At 37.7% G+C, this 13,249-nt stretch overlaps 1 protein-coding gene across 1 annotated transcript in view; it reads right to left on the reverse strand.

The window, feature by feature from the left end:
- The window catches only part of ST18 (ST18 C2H2C-type zinc finger transcription factor), a 172,793-nt gene that overhangs the window by 4,640 nt on the left and 154,904 nt on the right, over positions 1–13,249 (reverse strand). Inside the window, exons 14-20 of the mRNA XM_069779327.1 lie at positions 12,488–12,550; positions 11,693–11,761; positions 6,527–6,589; positions 6,351–6,431; positions 5,073–5,294; positions 2,782–2,870; positions 1,183–1,286 (exon numbers count right to left, since the gene is read on the reverse strand). Coding sequence (XP_069635428.1) covers positions 1,183–1,286; positions 2,782–2,870; positions 5,073–5,294; positions 6,351–6,431; positions 6,527–6,589; positions 11,693–11,761; positions 12,488–12,550 — 691 coding nt within the window. The remainder of the gene's footprint in view (positions 1–1,182; positions 1,287–2,781; positions 2,871–5,072; positions 5,295–6,350; positions 6,432–6,526; positions 6,590–11,692; positions 11,762–12,487; positions 12,551–13,249) is intronic.

The following is a 13,249-nucleotide window of genomic DNA, read 5'->3' on the forward strand; positions in this document are numbered from 1 at the left end:
TTCAGGCTTTGCTGGTCAGACTGCCTTCTCCAGGGAGCAAGTCCATGGAGAAGAAATCTGACTGCATAAATTGGGCAATCTCTGTGTAAACAGCACGGTGATCGCCGGAGAGAACTGACATAAGTGTCCTGAGACACTGAACACTATCCTCCCGCTGCAGTGCAGTCTGGGATGGATATCCCCACAATCTTTGCAGTGTGAAGCCAGATCATTTAGATCTAGCGTAGGTGGCATAAACTTCACCCTTATTTAGACCATATGCACAGTGGTTATTACAAAACCAGCATGAATCAACACAATACGTTCCAGTGTGGCACAAATACAGAGGTGTATGGTTACACTCAGTTTGGTTTAGATCAGTTTAGACTTATATTCAATTCCCAGACCTCATTTAGGAACTTTTTTCTTAAACTCTTATTCCTAAAATATTGAGCAAGCTTCTGCTCTTGCTTTTACTCAGCCTGCCCAGGTGAACTCCCAGGTGCATATAGGAGTCTCTGCAGGGATGAAAGTATTCAGCTCACTCCATAGAACCACTGCCAGTGTCTTAAAGCCAATTTAATCTCTACGGTATACAAAAGAATGAAAGAGAATGACTCTTTTCCATAGCTCCCATCAAACTTGTCTGCTACACAAATTAGCAAAAGGCATCCATTCTTCACCAGGTGTTGCCTGGAGGCAAAATTCAAACTATTTGAATAACTGACAGTGGGTGAACTGAACTAGGGAGATTTTCTTAGGTACACATACGAACAAAGTCAAGTGGCATTAAGAGTTAGAGTGTGCTGATAAGAGGTAATATCCTCCCTAAAAACCACAGTATGAGATTCTGCCTGATTTGGTCAACAAAAGTTTGGTCAACAAAGGAAAATGAATGTTTTGTTTGGTAAATATGTTTTTCCTGATTGCCAAGATTAGCTCCAAACTACCCTGAATTTGTCATTCATCAGATCTTTAAGACAATACCTAGGAATCTTCTGCTTGTTTACAGAAAACAAACAAACAAAAACTTGACAAAAAAGCATGTAGGATTTTGGTACTTTTAAGTGCCACAGAATGATGGGAAAACAAGTGCACAGCAGACTAACTGTGTTTAAACATAGCATTTACATAGCATTTAATTTATTTATTGTGCTTAAACATAGCATAAGAAAAGGTAGAACTTTCATGTTGATGTCATACCTGGGTTTGAAGTTTCATCATGTCAGCTTCAATTTTAAGATTGGATTCATTCAGTTCTTTTATTTCCTCATCCAAGTGTCTGATTTCTTCATCACTCTCAATACCTGCAAATAGTTGAAAATAGCAATACCAGATTTAAAGTGTCCACATGTAAATGGATGTATGAGTAACAAGCTGTGTTACCTGTTACTGAACAAGAGGAAGATAACAAGTGTTTGATCAAATGATTGATCCTTAAATTGCCTCTTACTTTGCTTTTACTGTCAAAATTGCGTCCTAGCTGTAAAACATCTGTATGAGCTGAAACATAGAAGGGGCTTTCTAAGTCTTTGTGTTTCACAATTCTTTTTTTCCAGTGCAACATGCAACTACAAGCTGGAGGGTACAGAAAGGAAAAATTACCCAGAAAGAGGGAAGTTTATCACAAAACGTGAAGGGATATTTACAATGTTTTTTTTTTTTCATTTTAAAAGAAACATAACAGCAACCCCTCTTTAGCAGGGAACACCCCAGGGTAACATCTCCACTAGTATGATTGCTGACTTCAGTAAGCTGATCTGTACCTGCTTCTGAACTTGTAAGAAGTTCTGTGGGGGCAAATCTCCGTGCAGAATAACTTCAATAAGCACAGCCTTAGTTACATGTGGTAAATAGTGACATTTAAATAGCAGCAAAAGGGAAATTGTCAGGAAGCTAACAAGCATTACACGAAAAGAGGAAGGAAGACTTTGATATTCCCACAAGTTAGGTAGCAAAGAGAAAAAATCTTCAGGTCCTTAATGAAAGCCTTGTCCTGAAAAATACTGAGCAGTTACAGCTAGTGGCAATATGTGTCCCTCTCTCTGCTCAGCATCACTCTGAGACCAGCTCTGCCTAAAGATTTGTGCCACTGTTGCTGTTACTGCTTTAAAACCTAAGCCCTAAACAGAGTCGACTGGGGAGCCAGCTTGGGGAATCTGTAAGCAGCAGTCCCTGCCCCAGTGAAAACATGGACATATGGAAGCAAACTAATTTGCCCCACATAATACAACCTTTTTCCTCAACAGTTGGATGCATAAAGTTCCCTGAATCCTGGCTCAATGCCCAATTTAATAAAGCACACTGTGAAGAAAGGAGACTCTTACATATTTCCCTCTATACCTATTTTGTAATTGTTCCTTTTACTTACTACATGGATTAGCAAAATTGTCCAAGTACTGCACAGACACTAAACCATGTAGTATTCAAGTTAGGGAGAGGAGTCAATTTCTGCACACAGTGTTTATCCCTTCTTACCTTAGTCATCAGAGAGCTAAGTCCTCCTGATCTGCAACTAATAATTTTTTAGTAATAACAATATTGAAAGCATCTCCAAATCAAAAAATAATGCTCTGAGACAAGATGAGAGCATACCCTCAATGTTGAGTTATCATGATGTAAATGAGAATAATTTTATAATCTCTCATGCAAAGATTTTTGTTATTCAAAATTTGCTATTGCTAGAGACAACTGAAAGGAGTGAGAATTAATGCCAGAATGGCATAAAGGGGCATAAGTATAAATGGGAGTCAGGGCCCTTCTATCTAAATAAATGTCATCATCTTTTACAAATCTCCTTACCACCACTTGCTTTAAGCTTGATAGTCATTAATTCTTCCGAAATTTTGCCCTTTTTTATGGCTTGTGCATTCAGAGGACAACCAGACAGGCTGAAACGAATAGGGAAAAAAACATTAGCACCCACTTGAAAATGGCAACAATCCTTTCAGGCAATATTATCATGCACTTGGACAGACCTCTGTACCTAAGGTCACATCAGTATCTCCATTATAGCATAGCTTCGGGGAATGACATAACTCATAAAGAGCCATTTAACTGTATATTCTAGCTTGAAAATTGGCACAGAAATCTCAACCTATAAGTAAACAACTCTTAAGCATATTTCAGAATAATCAAAATAGCAGTGGCAGCTACTGTTAAGTTATGTGAAGATGCATTTACAGAATTCCTGCAGTTCCAACACTTATAAATAAAACCCCTCTATTGTTTTCATTGAGGGCTTGTGCTCCAGAGAAGAGGAGCAGTATGGTCCTTTAAACTGGCAAGTTTACAATCCTAAAAAAAAATTAGTTAATGGGATGATTTCCACGGTGCACAACTATTGTATCATTTTGTTGATACATAATAATGATCAATACAATAATAACTCTGGATATGCCCTATAGACTGTAATAGCTTTTTTGAATGGTTCTATTATATAGTCAGCTTGCTTTTTAACCACTGTTCACATTAAATTACATTTTGCTATTTCAAAGCTTACAATTTCATCAGCCGGTAATTATCTGAGGCAATTTTTATAGCCCACTAAAGGGCTAAGATGAACTGCACTGTCTTAATACTATCTTTATAAATAACAAAGAAGAAATACCCATATGCTGAAGAACTGGCAGAAGGATTTGTATTCAGATGTAGCCAAGTAAGGAGTGAAGGAAAATTTTGTTCCACAGAAAAATGGTTGATTTTTGTGTGTGTGTGTAAAAATGAAAAACAAAAATCCTAACAGACATGGTGTTTCCATGTAGGGGAAAAAAAAAAAAAAAAGCTTTTGCGGGTTGAAGTTAGCTTCAGACTGGCTTAGCTAAAAGCTATATAGGGAAAGATGCTAGTTCTCCAGTTTTGAAATGCTGCTTAGTTCTGCCCAGAGCAGATAACTAACTGGAAGAATGTCTCAAAGCCATGGGTTACTTGTTAGGTTTCAAATGTCCTAGGAAAGGTTATCACTCACAAAACTATATTTACTATGTCATTTTAACTAACATGATCTTGAGTGTGATCCAGCCTTATGTAAGAGAGAAATCATCTATAGTCTGAGTTGCAACCAGCTAACATACTATTTATGTTATTTGCTTAATTAGGACCAATTTACAGTAGGGTCCTAATGCAAAGACTTTAACATGGGATGTAGATCATAAAGTTAGGATAACACTGGACTCTGAATTTGTTCAAGTCACCTTGGACATACTTGTATCGGACAAGTTGGTTCAGAATTTTAGAGAGAAGGCAAAGAAGGTACAGAATATATACTTAATTCTTATTACAGACAGAAGACCAGAATTTGCCAGGTATTAATTCAGATTCTATAGCCAGATTCTTTGAGTAATATTCAAGGCCAGGTTGGACAGGGCTTTGAGCAACCTGGTTTTAGTGGAAGATGTCCCTGCCCACGGCAGAGGGGCTGGAACAAGATGACCTTAAGGTCCCTTCCAACCCAAACCATTCCATGATTCTATGATAGTTATTGAATGTGGTCAAATTATACTAGTGTCTTCACGGTGATATATAAAATCATAATGTTTATTGTTACTGGTTACAGGTGTGATTCCCGCTTTGTAAGGATAGTTTTCTTTCTAAGATTGTTGTAACTTCAAGCTTGTGAAATCCATATGAGTTATACACGTTTACTTTTTTGTGTGGTTCTAGCTATTTAAATACAAAGTTTATAAAAACAGCTTTTCCGTTGGCAGAAATATGAAATGAATGCAGCCATTGCTCTTGCTAAATATTTTCTGGTGTCATTTCAAAGATATCTGCATTTTCCATAAAAGATATACAGATACAACTCCATAATTGCCTAGGAAAGATCTCTGTTAAATTTTAAATCATACAGAAACTGTGTTAATCTGAAGAAAATACCTTGGAAAGTTACACTGCAATCTGAATGTAGAAAAAGAGTGAAAAGTTGGCCCCAACCCACTGAAAGTTATTCTGATCCATATTACTTCAGCTGCAATGTAAACTGTGATGTTACTTAAAAGACTTCAGCACAATTTATTCAGACTGTAACCTCACATGTTGCCAATTCAACAGTGGAATGTTAAGGAAAAATAAAAAGAGAAAACACAAAGTTATACCTTCTGTGGGTGACAAAAACATTATTAACATGACCCAGCCCGTTGCAGCCTGGCAAAGGACAGTGTGGCAGCTCTTGTTTGTTCAGTTTCCAGGATAGTGAAGACCCATTGACAGGACTCTCCTTCTGTCTCTTGGCAGCCAAAGGACAACCAGAAGCAGTGCGATGAGAAGTGTATTTACCTGATATGTGACCTTGGCCATCACAGCCTATCACTGGACATCTACAGAAACACAGCAAAAGAACCCCCGTTTTCACTGGAGACAGCAGGCGAAGACAGTCTCAAGAAAGTTTGAGATAATAATTCCAGCTGCCTGTGCCACTTTGCATTAATGGATTAAGGCTCAGTCCCCCGAGGCACACTGTACCTGAGCATCCAATTCATGTCAAGCTGAGTTATAGGGGTTCAGCTGATCTTGAGATTAGGCAATTTAAAATTCAGTCATACAGCCTAAGAAACTAAAACGTTAATTTAGATAGTATTTTACCAGAAAATAAAATTGAAATTCTATCATCACAGGAAATAAATCACACTTCTACAAGTGTAGAAAGTCAACATTCTCTCCTCTCTATCTAGGTTTTTGGCATGGAGCAGAGGATGGGTTCCTGTAGCTGGAAAACTTGTATCATCTCATGTAAATACTTGCAAAGAAAGGTTTGGGATTTTTTGTGCTGCTCTGTCAGTGTCATGCAGCCTCTCATAGATCATTAGCAAGTATTAAGAACAACATTGTATGCAACTAAATCTTCATATCTATACTCTGGCAGTTACCATTTACTTATTCTAATGGAATGTGCATTCAAGTCAGGAATGTAGTGAATCTCTGTTGAGTTTCCAGTTTTCACTTTAAGTGAAATTTTTATTTATTTATAGAGGAAAGACATGAGATTTACATATATTTAAGTTCTTTGGGACATATTTTTGAAGGTATCACTCTGATTTAATTAGCTGACGTGAAGATTTCACTACAGGCAGAAATAATTTGTTTTCCTTTGTTTTGCCAAATTTTCCAACCAGGTGGCAGTTTCATAGCACTGTTTAAAATAATTGGACCAATGCAAGCAGATACAGCAATCCTTCCTCACTGTTCAAGCTCCAAGGTGATGGACTCCACCAGCTTCACTAGAAGCAGAAACACTTGGTTCAGCTCCAGCTGCAGGCCCTACTCTCTCACGTGGCTCAGATTAACTGGAGCATCTCCTATGATGCCTCAAGTCCTGAGCTCTTATGGGCTTTTTTCCCCCTTCACTGATGGGAGACCACTGCTTTTGTACTCACTTAAGTTCAGGGTCTTCTTTTTCTTCCTTGGTAGGAGTCACTTTGATACCTCCTTTCCTGGCACGAGGACAACCAGATAAACTGAAAGAAGGACACAGAATAAAAGCCACCTCTTTCTGCTGCTGCTTGCTGAGAACCCTGAGCGCTGCAGCCCCATGCGATAGGATGGTTTTTACCTTCTGTGGGATGCATAGTTCCCCGTCACGTGGCCAGAGCCGTCACAGCCAGGTGTCGGGCACCTATAGAATAACACAGGGAGCTTACAAAATACAGCTTCAAAGGTACACAGTAAATAATGTGTACCTTCTGCATTTTGTCTAGGGTGGAAGAAAGAACAGCAGAGCTTTTGTTGAATAATTAAAACTAGTTCTTGCTTTTTTTTTTTCTTTTTAAATGAGCAGACGCCTTTCAATTTTTTTTTTCTTTTACAACAAAGTTTTAATAAGGAATGTGAAATATATTGCATATGATGTGTAGATTTATTTAGTTTATAATACTGTTTGTACCAAACATTTTTCCTTGTACAGGATCAACATGCCAAAAAAAAAAAAAAAAAAGGCAGCTTGATATAGATCTATTTGTAAATTTACTGTTATGTGTTTGTTTGCTATTCTTCTGATGTTTTCAGGTACAGATATAAATAAACACATTGCCAGTATTTACAGAAGGGGAAATGGAAGCAGAGAAGCAGTTTTACTTTTGGGCATCAATAGGCGAGAGCCAGAATTTGAATTTAATAATTTGTATATTCTAGCACCGTAAGCATACAACAGGACCATATCTTCCTAGCACTAGATTCAATTGGGTATTCAGCTTGGCAATTGGATTATGCTTATGTCTAATAGTTAAGGAGTTTCTGTGTGTGTGTGCAAGAAACAAGCCTTTTGAAGTATGAATGTTTAACACTAAAGCATCCATACAATGAAAAGAAACAAACCTGCCTGTTACTGTGTTTTTGCCAGTGGTCTGCGAGGGTGGGCTTCTTGCGTGCTCATTGTACATGAAGAATGTGCTCCAAAAGCCTGCTGGAGTCAGTAGGTCTTTCCAGAAGTCTTTCTGACTTCTATGGGGTTTGGAGCAGGACCCTCCTGGTAGCACCTTGCATCCCAGAACTTTAGATATTTTATTTCTTTTTTTCATTTAAGTGTATTGTATTTCTTGTGTCGGTTTTTGCTTTAGTTTGGTTTGGTTTTTAAGAGAAGAGAAACACACCTCAGCACACAAAGCAGCACAAGCAAAATATTTACCTTTAGAAATTGTGCCAGCCAGTTCTATGTTTCTCTATTATACAGCACAAAGTTCTTATGCTAAGCATCCCTAAGGGCCTTTTGAACGCTATGATTTTTACAGAGTATCGGAATTGCAGAAAGAGTTGTGCCAAATAATCTTGTACTGAACCATTAAGGAAACTAGCATTGTTCAATACTCTCTTAAGGGTCTCAGTTGTTACTGAATCTTTCCTGAGGTGAGGAGGGGCAATGTCATCTAGTTGTTGGTAGGCTGCCATGGAAAACACCTACAAATATAATGGTAGTAACACATCTGAGTGTGCAGGTGTACCTCTTCACAGAATATTTAAAACTATTTTTCTGCAAACAATTAATTTGTCAAAAATGTGATTTCTTTCGGACATGACAATTAATTCACTGATTCAAGCAGAATTCAGCAAATAATTTCAACTGAAGATAGGGGAGACTTTTTTTTTTTAAAAGACAATGTCAAAACCTTTCATGATACCATTTTCTGAACAAAACATTTTGGCAGAATAACATGCCTCGCACTGAGAGTGAAGGTAGAGGTGTGGGTTGCAGAGTGCCAGATATGCTTGACTATGTAGAGCTAAATGTTGACCTGTCTGAGCGTGGGACAAGGACTGGGCACAATGTCATGTGGAGCGGGCAGAAAGGGCAGATGTCTGGAGAATGTGAATGCTCACATGTAAATTTGGAACACCTGCCAAATACTATGTGTATTGATTTTGGCTACTTGTTTGATCAGATGATCACAGATGGAAGAGATGTCCGCATAGACTGGACATGGATTTTAACTCAGTAAGAGTTCTTTATGGGAGACACTCAGATCATGAGTCTGAGAGTTATGGGTTTAAAAAAGACACTAAACTAAATTTGAAGCTCCCCATCTGCATTTACCACTTACAGCAACAGTTAGATTTCACAACCAGATTAGAGTCCAAACTATTCTTGAAGTCATTAAAGATTTGAGGCTGAGATATTATCAATACTGATGAAAATATAAGATGATATTTCAGGTGGATTACTGTCAAATTAGTAAGAAACTTCACTAGCAAGACTCCTAAGCTTGACCATTGGGTTGAGTTTTCCAAATATTGATTATATCTTCGTACGGATTGTGAAATTCCACAATACAAGATACACCAACAATGTATTGCCTTACAATCAGTAATATTGTGGATCTTCATCAGCTTTTAACTGGCTGATGAGTTTGGACTGGTGCTCCAGTTTAGGGAGTCAGCCTCTGTTTTTGGATCCCTGCGCAGAGCCAAGAAAATCAGATTTACATTGGAGGGCCAGAGGCCTCAGGAGCTCAAGCTAAAAGACGTCAACTCTCAAGGGGATGTAAGTTACAGATTCTTTTACAATTCATCATGATTGTCTTCCAAGAACAAATCTCTCAGTGATTTCACACAGAAATTCTTATAACTGTGCATTAAGTACCTGCTACTTTGTTTCTTTCTCTGAGAGGGTTGCTTTATTTTTAGGTAAATGAACTACAACTGCATGTAAAATTGATACACTGAGCTGCAGATCTAGGAACATTTCTGGTACCCTTACTCCCTGGAAAGCTCACAGAAATGGTTGGATATGAACTTTAGTTAAGGCAAACCCAGGTTTGCCTTACAGAGGTCGGCTGAGAAAACTATTGACTGAAATATGTCATGCTGTCTATGGAGTATGGATCAGTATCAACGTGTTGTGTGAAGCCTATCTAGAAGAACTGCTAGGATGTCTCCTAAAATTGGCTTATAACCACTGAAAAAACTTGTCTAAGGATAGGACTGACTACCCATTCCTTAAAGTTTCTGAACTGTAAGTAAAAATCTTTCTAAAGTACAGTTTTAAAATTCTTTAAGGCTTGATAAGCAGCTCTGGTGAAATAGGATGATCAGTCATAATTCTCCCTTATAGCTTTAAAATCTGTGAGTCATCGTCAACTTTAGTATGTTTTAATTTGACCACTTTAGATTGCTCTGTGCAAGGAAGAATCCTCAGATGAAAATTTGAATCTGACTCAAAGGCTCACTTTCTGAACAGATCTTCCTTATTTCTAAACTGTAGATCACATGGAAGCCTTGTATCTTTGCTGGCTTAGAGTTTCATAATTAAAGCCAAAATCATGTCTTGATTCTGGCAAATTAAACGTGGATAACATTTGGAAAAAAATACACAGCTTTTTCGTATTCATGCCTAACTACATGAGGGTACTTTCCTGGCCTGATTCTATGAGCATTTATGCCCTCTGCTCACATAGCGGTACTAAAATTAACTATTGATATCACTGTATGATTCCAGTCCACGCATGATTGCAGTTTTTGGCGTATGATTTCATTTAGCCAACACTTATCAAAAGCAGAGGTTTGTTTTAAATTTTACCTGAGCAATGTTTGCAGGAAGCTAAAATAAGGTGGTACATTTGTGGAAAATAATTTTATTTATCCCTTTTTCTTTTTGCAAATTGTCTGTGAACAGATTTTGATTTTTGCTCTTTTTCTAGTTAATTGAAATTAAATGCTAAGTGCGTTATGCAACATATTTCTGTCTGTGAAATGTTCATGAACTTTGACTTTGTCTTTCACAACTCACTTATTATACATGGCGTACAGTGTGCAGTTTGTCATTTAAGTCATATGCTGTTGCTCCTCTTTCCTTATGGCATGACCAAAACTCTAGAAGCTTTAGTGGAAAAATAACCATATTGGTATGCAAATTTCCTTATTCACACATGAATGGGGGGGGGGCGCTGCATGAGGAGCAACTATTCAAAATATTTGTGTGACTGTCTATGTATGGCAGAAAGCCAACAAAAGCAGGGACAAATATATATGACTCAGCAAATGATTTCAAATTTGTCAGCATTTTCACAAGTCAGTTCCTTGCTTCTTGTGCTGCTCTTTTTAAAACAAACTAAAACTAAATTTTATACCTCTGAGACTCCAAGATGGAAAAACTGAAGCATTGTACCAGTGTATCAGTTTACCTACTGACTTTGGGAACTGCTTTTGAACAGTTGTTGATATAAATGGCCTTTCTTTGCCATTTTTCTGCATCTCCAGCAGGTTCAACTCCATAGCTACCATCAATTCAGCATTTTGTTTACAATTCAAGTTGTCCAACTAGAACAAGAGACCACTAATATTTGATCTGAAGAAGCTAACTTGTGCCTAAACACCGAATCAAGCTTAAATGTAGTCACTCCTACTATTAATACCACTAGAACAGTGTAATAGTGCCATGATCAGACTTTATTTTCTTCTATCCAGACTAGGGATGAACCTAAAGGACAGAAAGGACAGTCACAGGATTCTCCCCCTTTTACACGCATTCATGAGTTTTTCCAAGCCATCTATTATGGGATCCAATTTACAAGTTGCAGAGGGAAAGCTATGAAAGAACTCTAATTATCCTTTCCTCTTCCACACATCCTTATTGACAAAGCCAATTCAATAACTAGATGACTGGTTGCCAGTACCTCTCTTGACTACAGATTTTTGAAATATTCATATGTCCCTATACATCTGTCTATATAGCAGAGCCTGCACAGTCCTTTTGTAAGTGACATTTCATGGTGAGAATTATGCCAGCACAAAATCATATGACTTGATGTCTGCTTCAGTGACATGAAACTCATAGTATATGGTAGTGAATGATAAAAAAATGATTTGCAGGGGTTCTGGTGTCATTTTTAGATTTATTCTAACTAGATTTATTTCTAACTAAATAATTCTAATTTATTCTAACTGGATCAGACTGAATTATTTGCCAGATCTGTCTTACATGTTAGATATTTTCTATTTCTTACTGATTCAGCAATACTGTGAGAGCAGCCTCTCTCCTAGCCTTTACAATTCCCGCCCCCCTCCCCCAGGTCCTGGTTAATTCATGAAAATGAAGGGGTACAAAAATGAAGAAAGACAAATGGAGAAAAGTGAACTCTATTTCACTCAAAAGCTTTCAAACCAATTCACTTCAAATTTTGGACAAAGGTTTGACATAGAGCAATTCAAATGGACAACTTCATTGATGTAGGGAACATGCTGATCAAAGATAAATAACAATAACATTTGTGCTATTATCAATACTTACTTAAGCTCCTGAGAGTTAGCAGCCATAAGGGATTTTAATGTCTTGTCAGCTAACGGGCACCCAGAAACGCTGAAAAAAACACCATGTGAAAAGTTTTACTAACATATTTAAAATATTTAAGAACATATTTTCTTAAAATAGCAACCTCCAGACAATCTATGACTTATAATGGGAAAAAAGAGATCATCAAATATTTGCTCTTGGGAAAGGAGAAGCAGCCAATACCAGGCTGCGGTGCTTAAATTACTGGAAAGACATACAGTCAGGGCCAAAGGTTTCTAAGCCCCCTGTAAAGCTTTGCATGGGGAGGAAGTGGTGCACAGAACCCTTCCTTTATGTTGTCTACGTGAAGGTCAGGTAGAGCATCTGGTCCACACGGCTGGGAAAAGGCAGAAACTGCTCCCATCCTGCTCCCGAAAGGAAAGGCAGGAAGTGATCATTTCAACCACCAGGTATTGGCTATTGACAGTAGGCTATTCTGAGGAAAATATTTAGCATCCTCAGGTTATGTTAGCAGATCTATGAATTTCAAAAACATTCACAGAGATATCTACAGGTCTCAGCTAAGACATGCAGCTACAGTAATAAGCATATGCTGCTTAACCTCATCTGTCTATTAAGTCCAGACCTTCACAAAATATAACAAAACCAGGAAAACCAGCCACATTTCTATACGGATTATTCTCTGCAAATTACTGTTGAATACTTAACCATGGTTAATATAAAATTGTTCAAAGATGACAATAGCTAAAAGTAGCTCTTATTTCCTGCTTTAGGCTTCCTGTTGTTTCTTACCTGCGGTGTGAGGCATAGTTTCCTGTTACATGACCGCTACCATCACATCCTGGAGTTGGACAGCTATGTGAAGAAGAAGCAATGAGAAATTAGAGTATGTATAATACGCCACATAGCTCACTCTACCCTGCAGTGAATTGGGTAATGATCCTTAGGGCAATCACATTCATCATTACACATCTCAACACTATCATGACCCTACAGAAAACTAGCAGAACTTACATGATACCTCTAGTTTTCAATTATTACTGGAAGTATAGACGGAAAAAAAGTTTTCCTATTTCGACCATGCAAATGAGTCAAAACCTTATTTTTTTTTAATCTATATAACATGAAACCACCCTGCTTTGTGTAGAGTTTTTGGTTACATCTTGGGTTCTTCAAAGGACAGTTTAGTTACCAGTATCAAATTTTGACAGCAATTCATGAATGTTAGCGATGAAGTTTCTGATCTGACCTCCTCTATAACACAGGCCAGAGGACAGTAATATTCAAAATAATACCCTTGACTTCTGACTGAAATAAGGCACCTTCTTTAGAAACATATCCAATCTTTATTTGCTGACATAAATGAAAAATTATGTGTTACAGTTGCTTGCAGAACAGAAAGTACATCAAGCTCACACAGCTGAAGTTCAGAATGAGCACAAAATTTTCCCAAGATGTTCCTCAGCTGAACTGAGAAGTGATACAAAGGTGGTATGCATTTAGCACAACAAATATGTCCCTTTATGCCAAGAGATGGAGGTATGTTTGACCTGG

Source organism: Haliaeetus albicilla, chromosome 3, assembly GCF_947461875.1.
Source record: "Haliaeetus albicilla chromosome 3, bHalAlb1.1, whole genome shotgun sequence".
NCBI classification, from domain to species: domain Eukaryota; kingdom Metazoa; phylum Chordata; class Aves; order Accipitriformes; family Accipitridae; genus Haliaeetus; species Haliaeetus albicilla.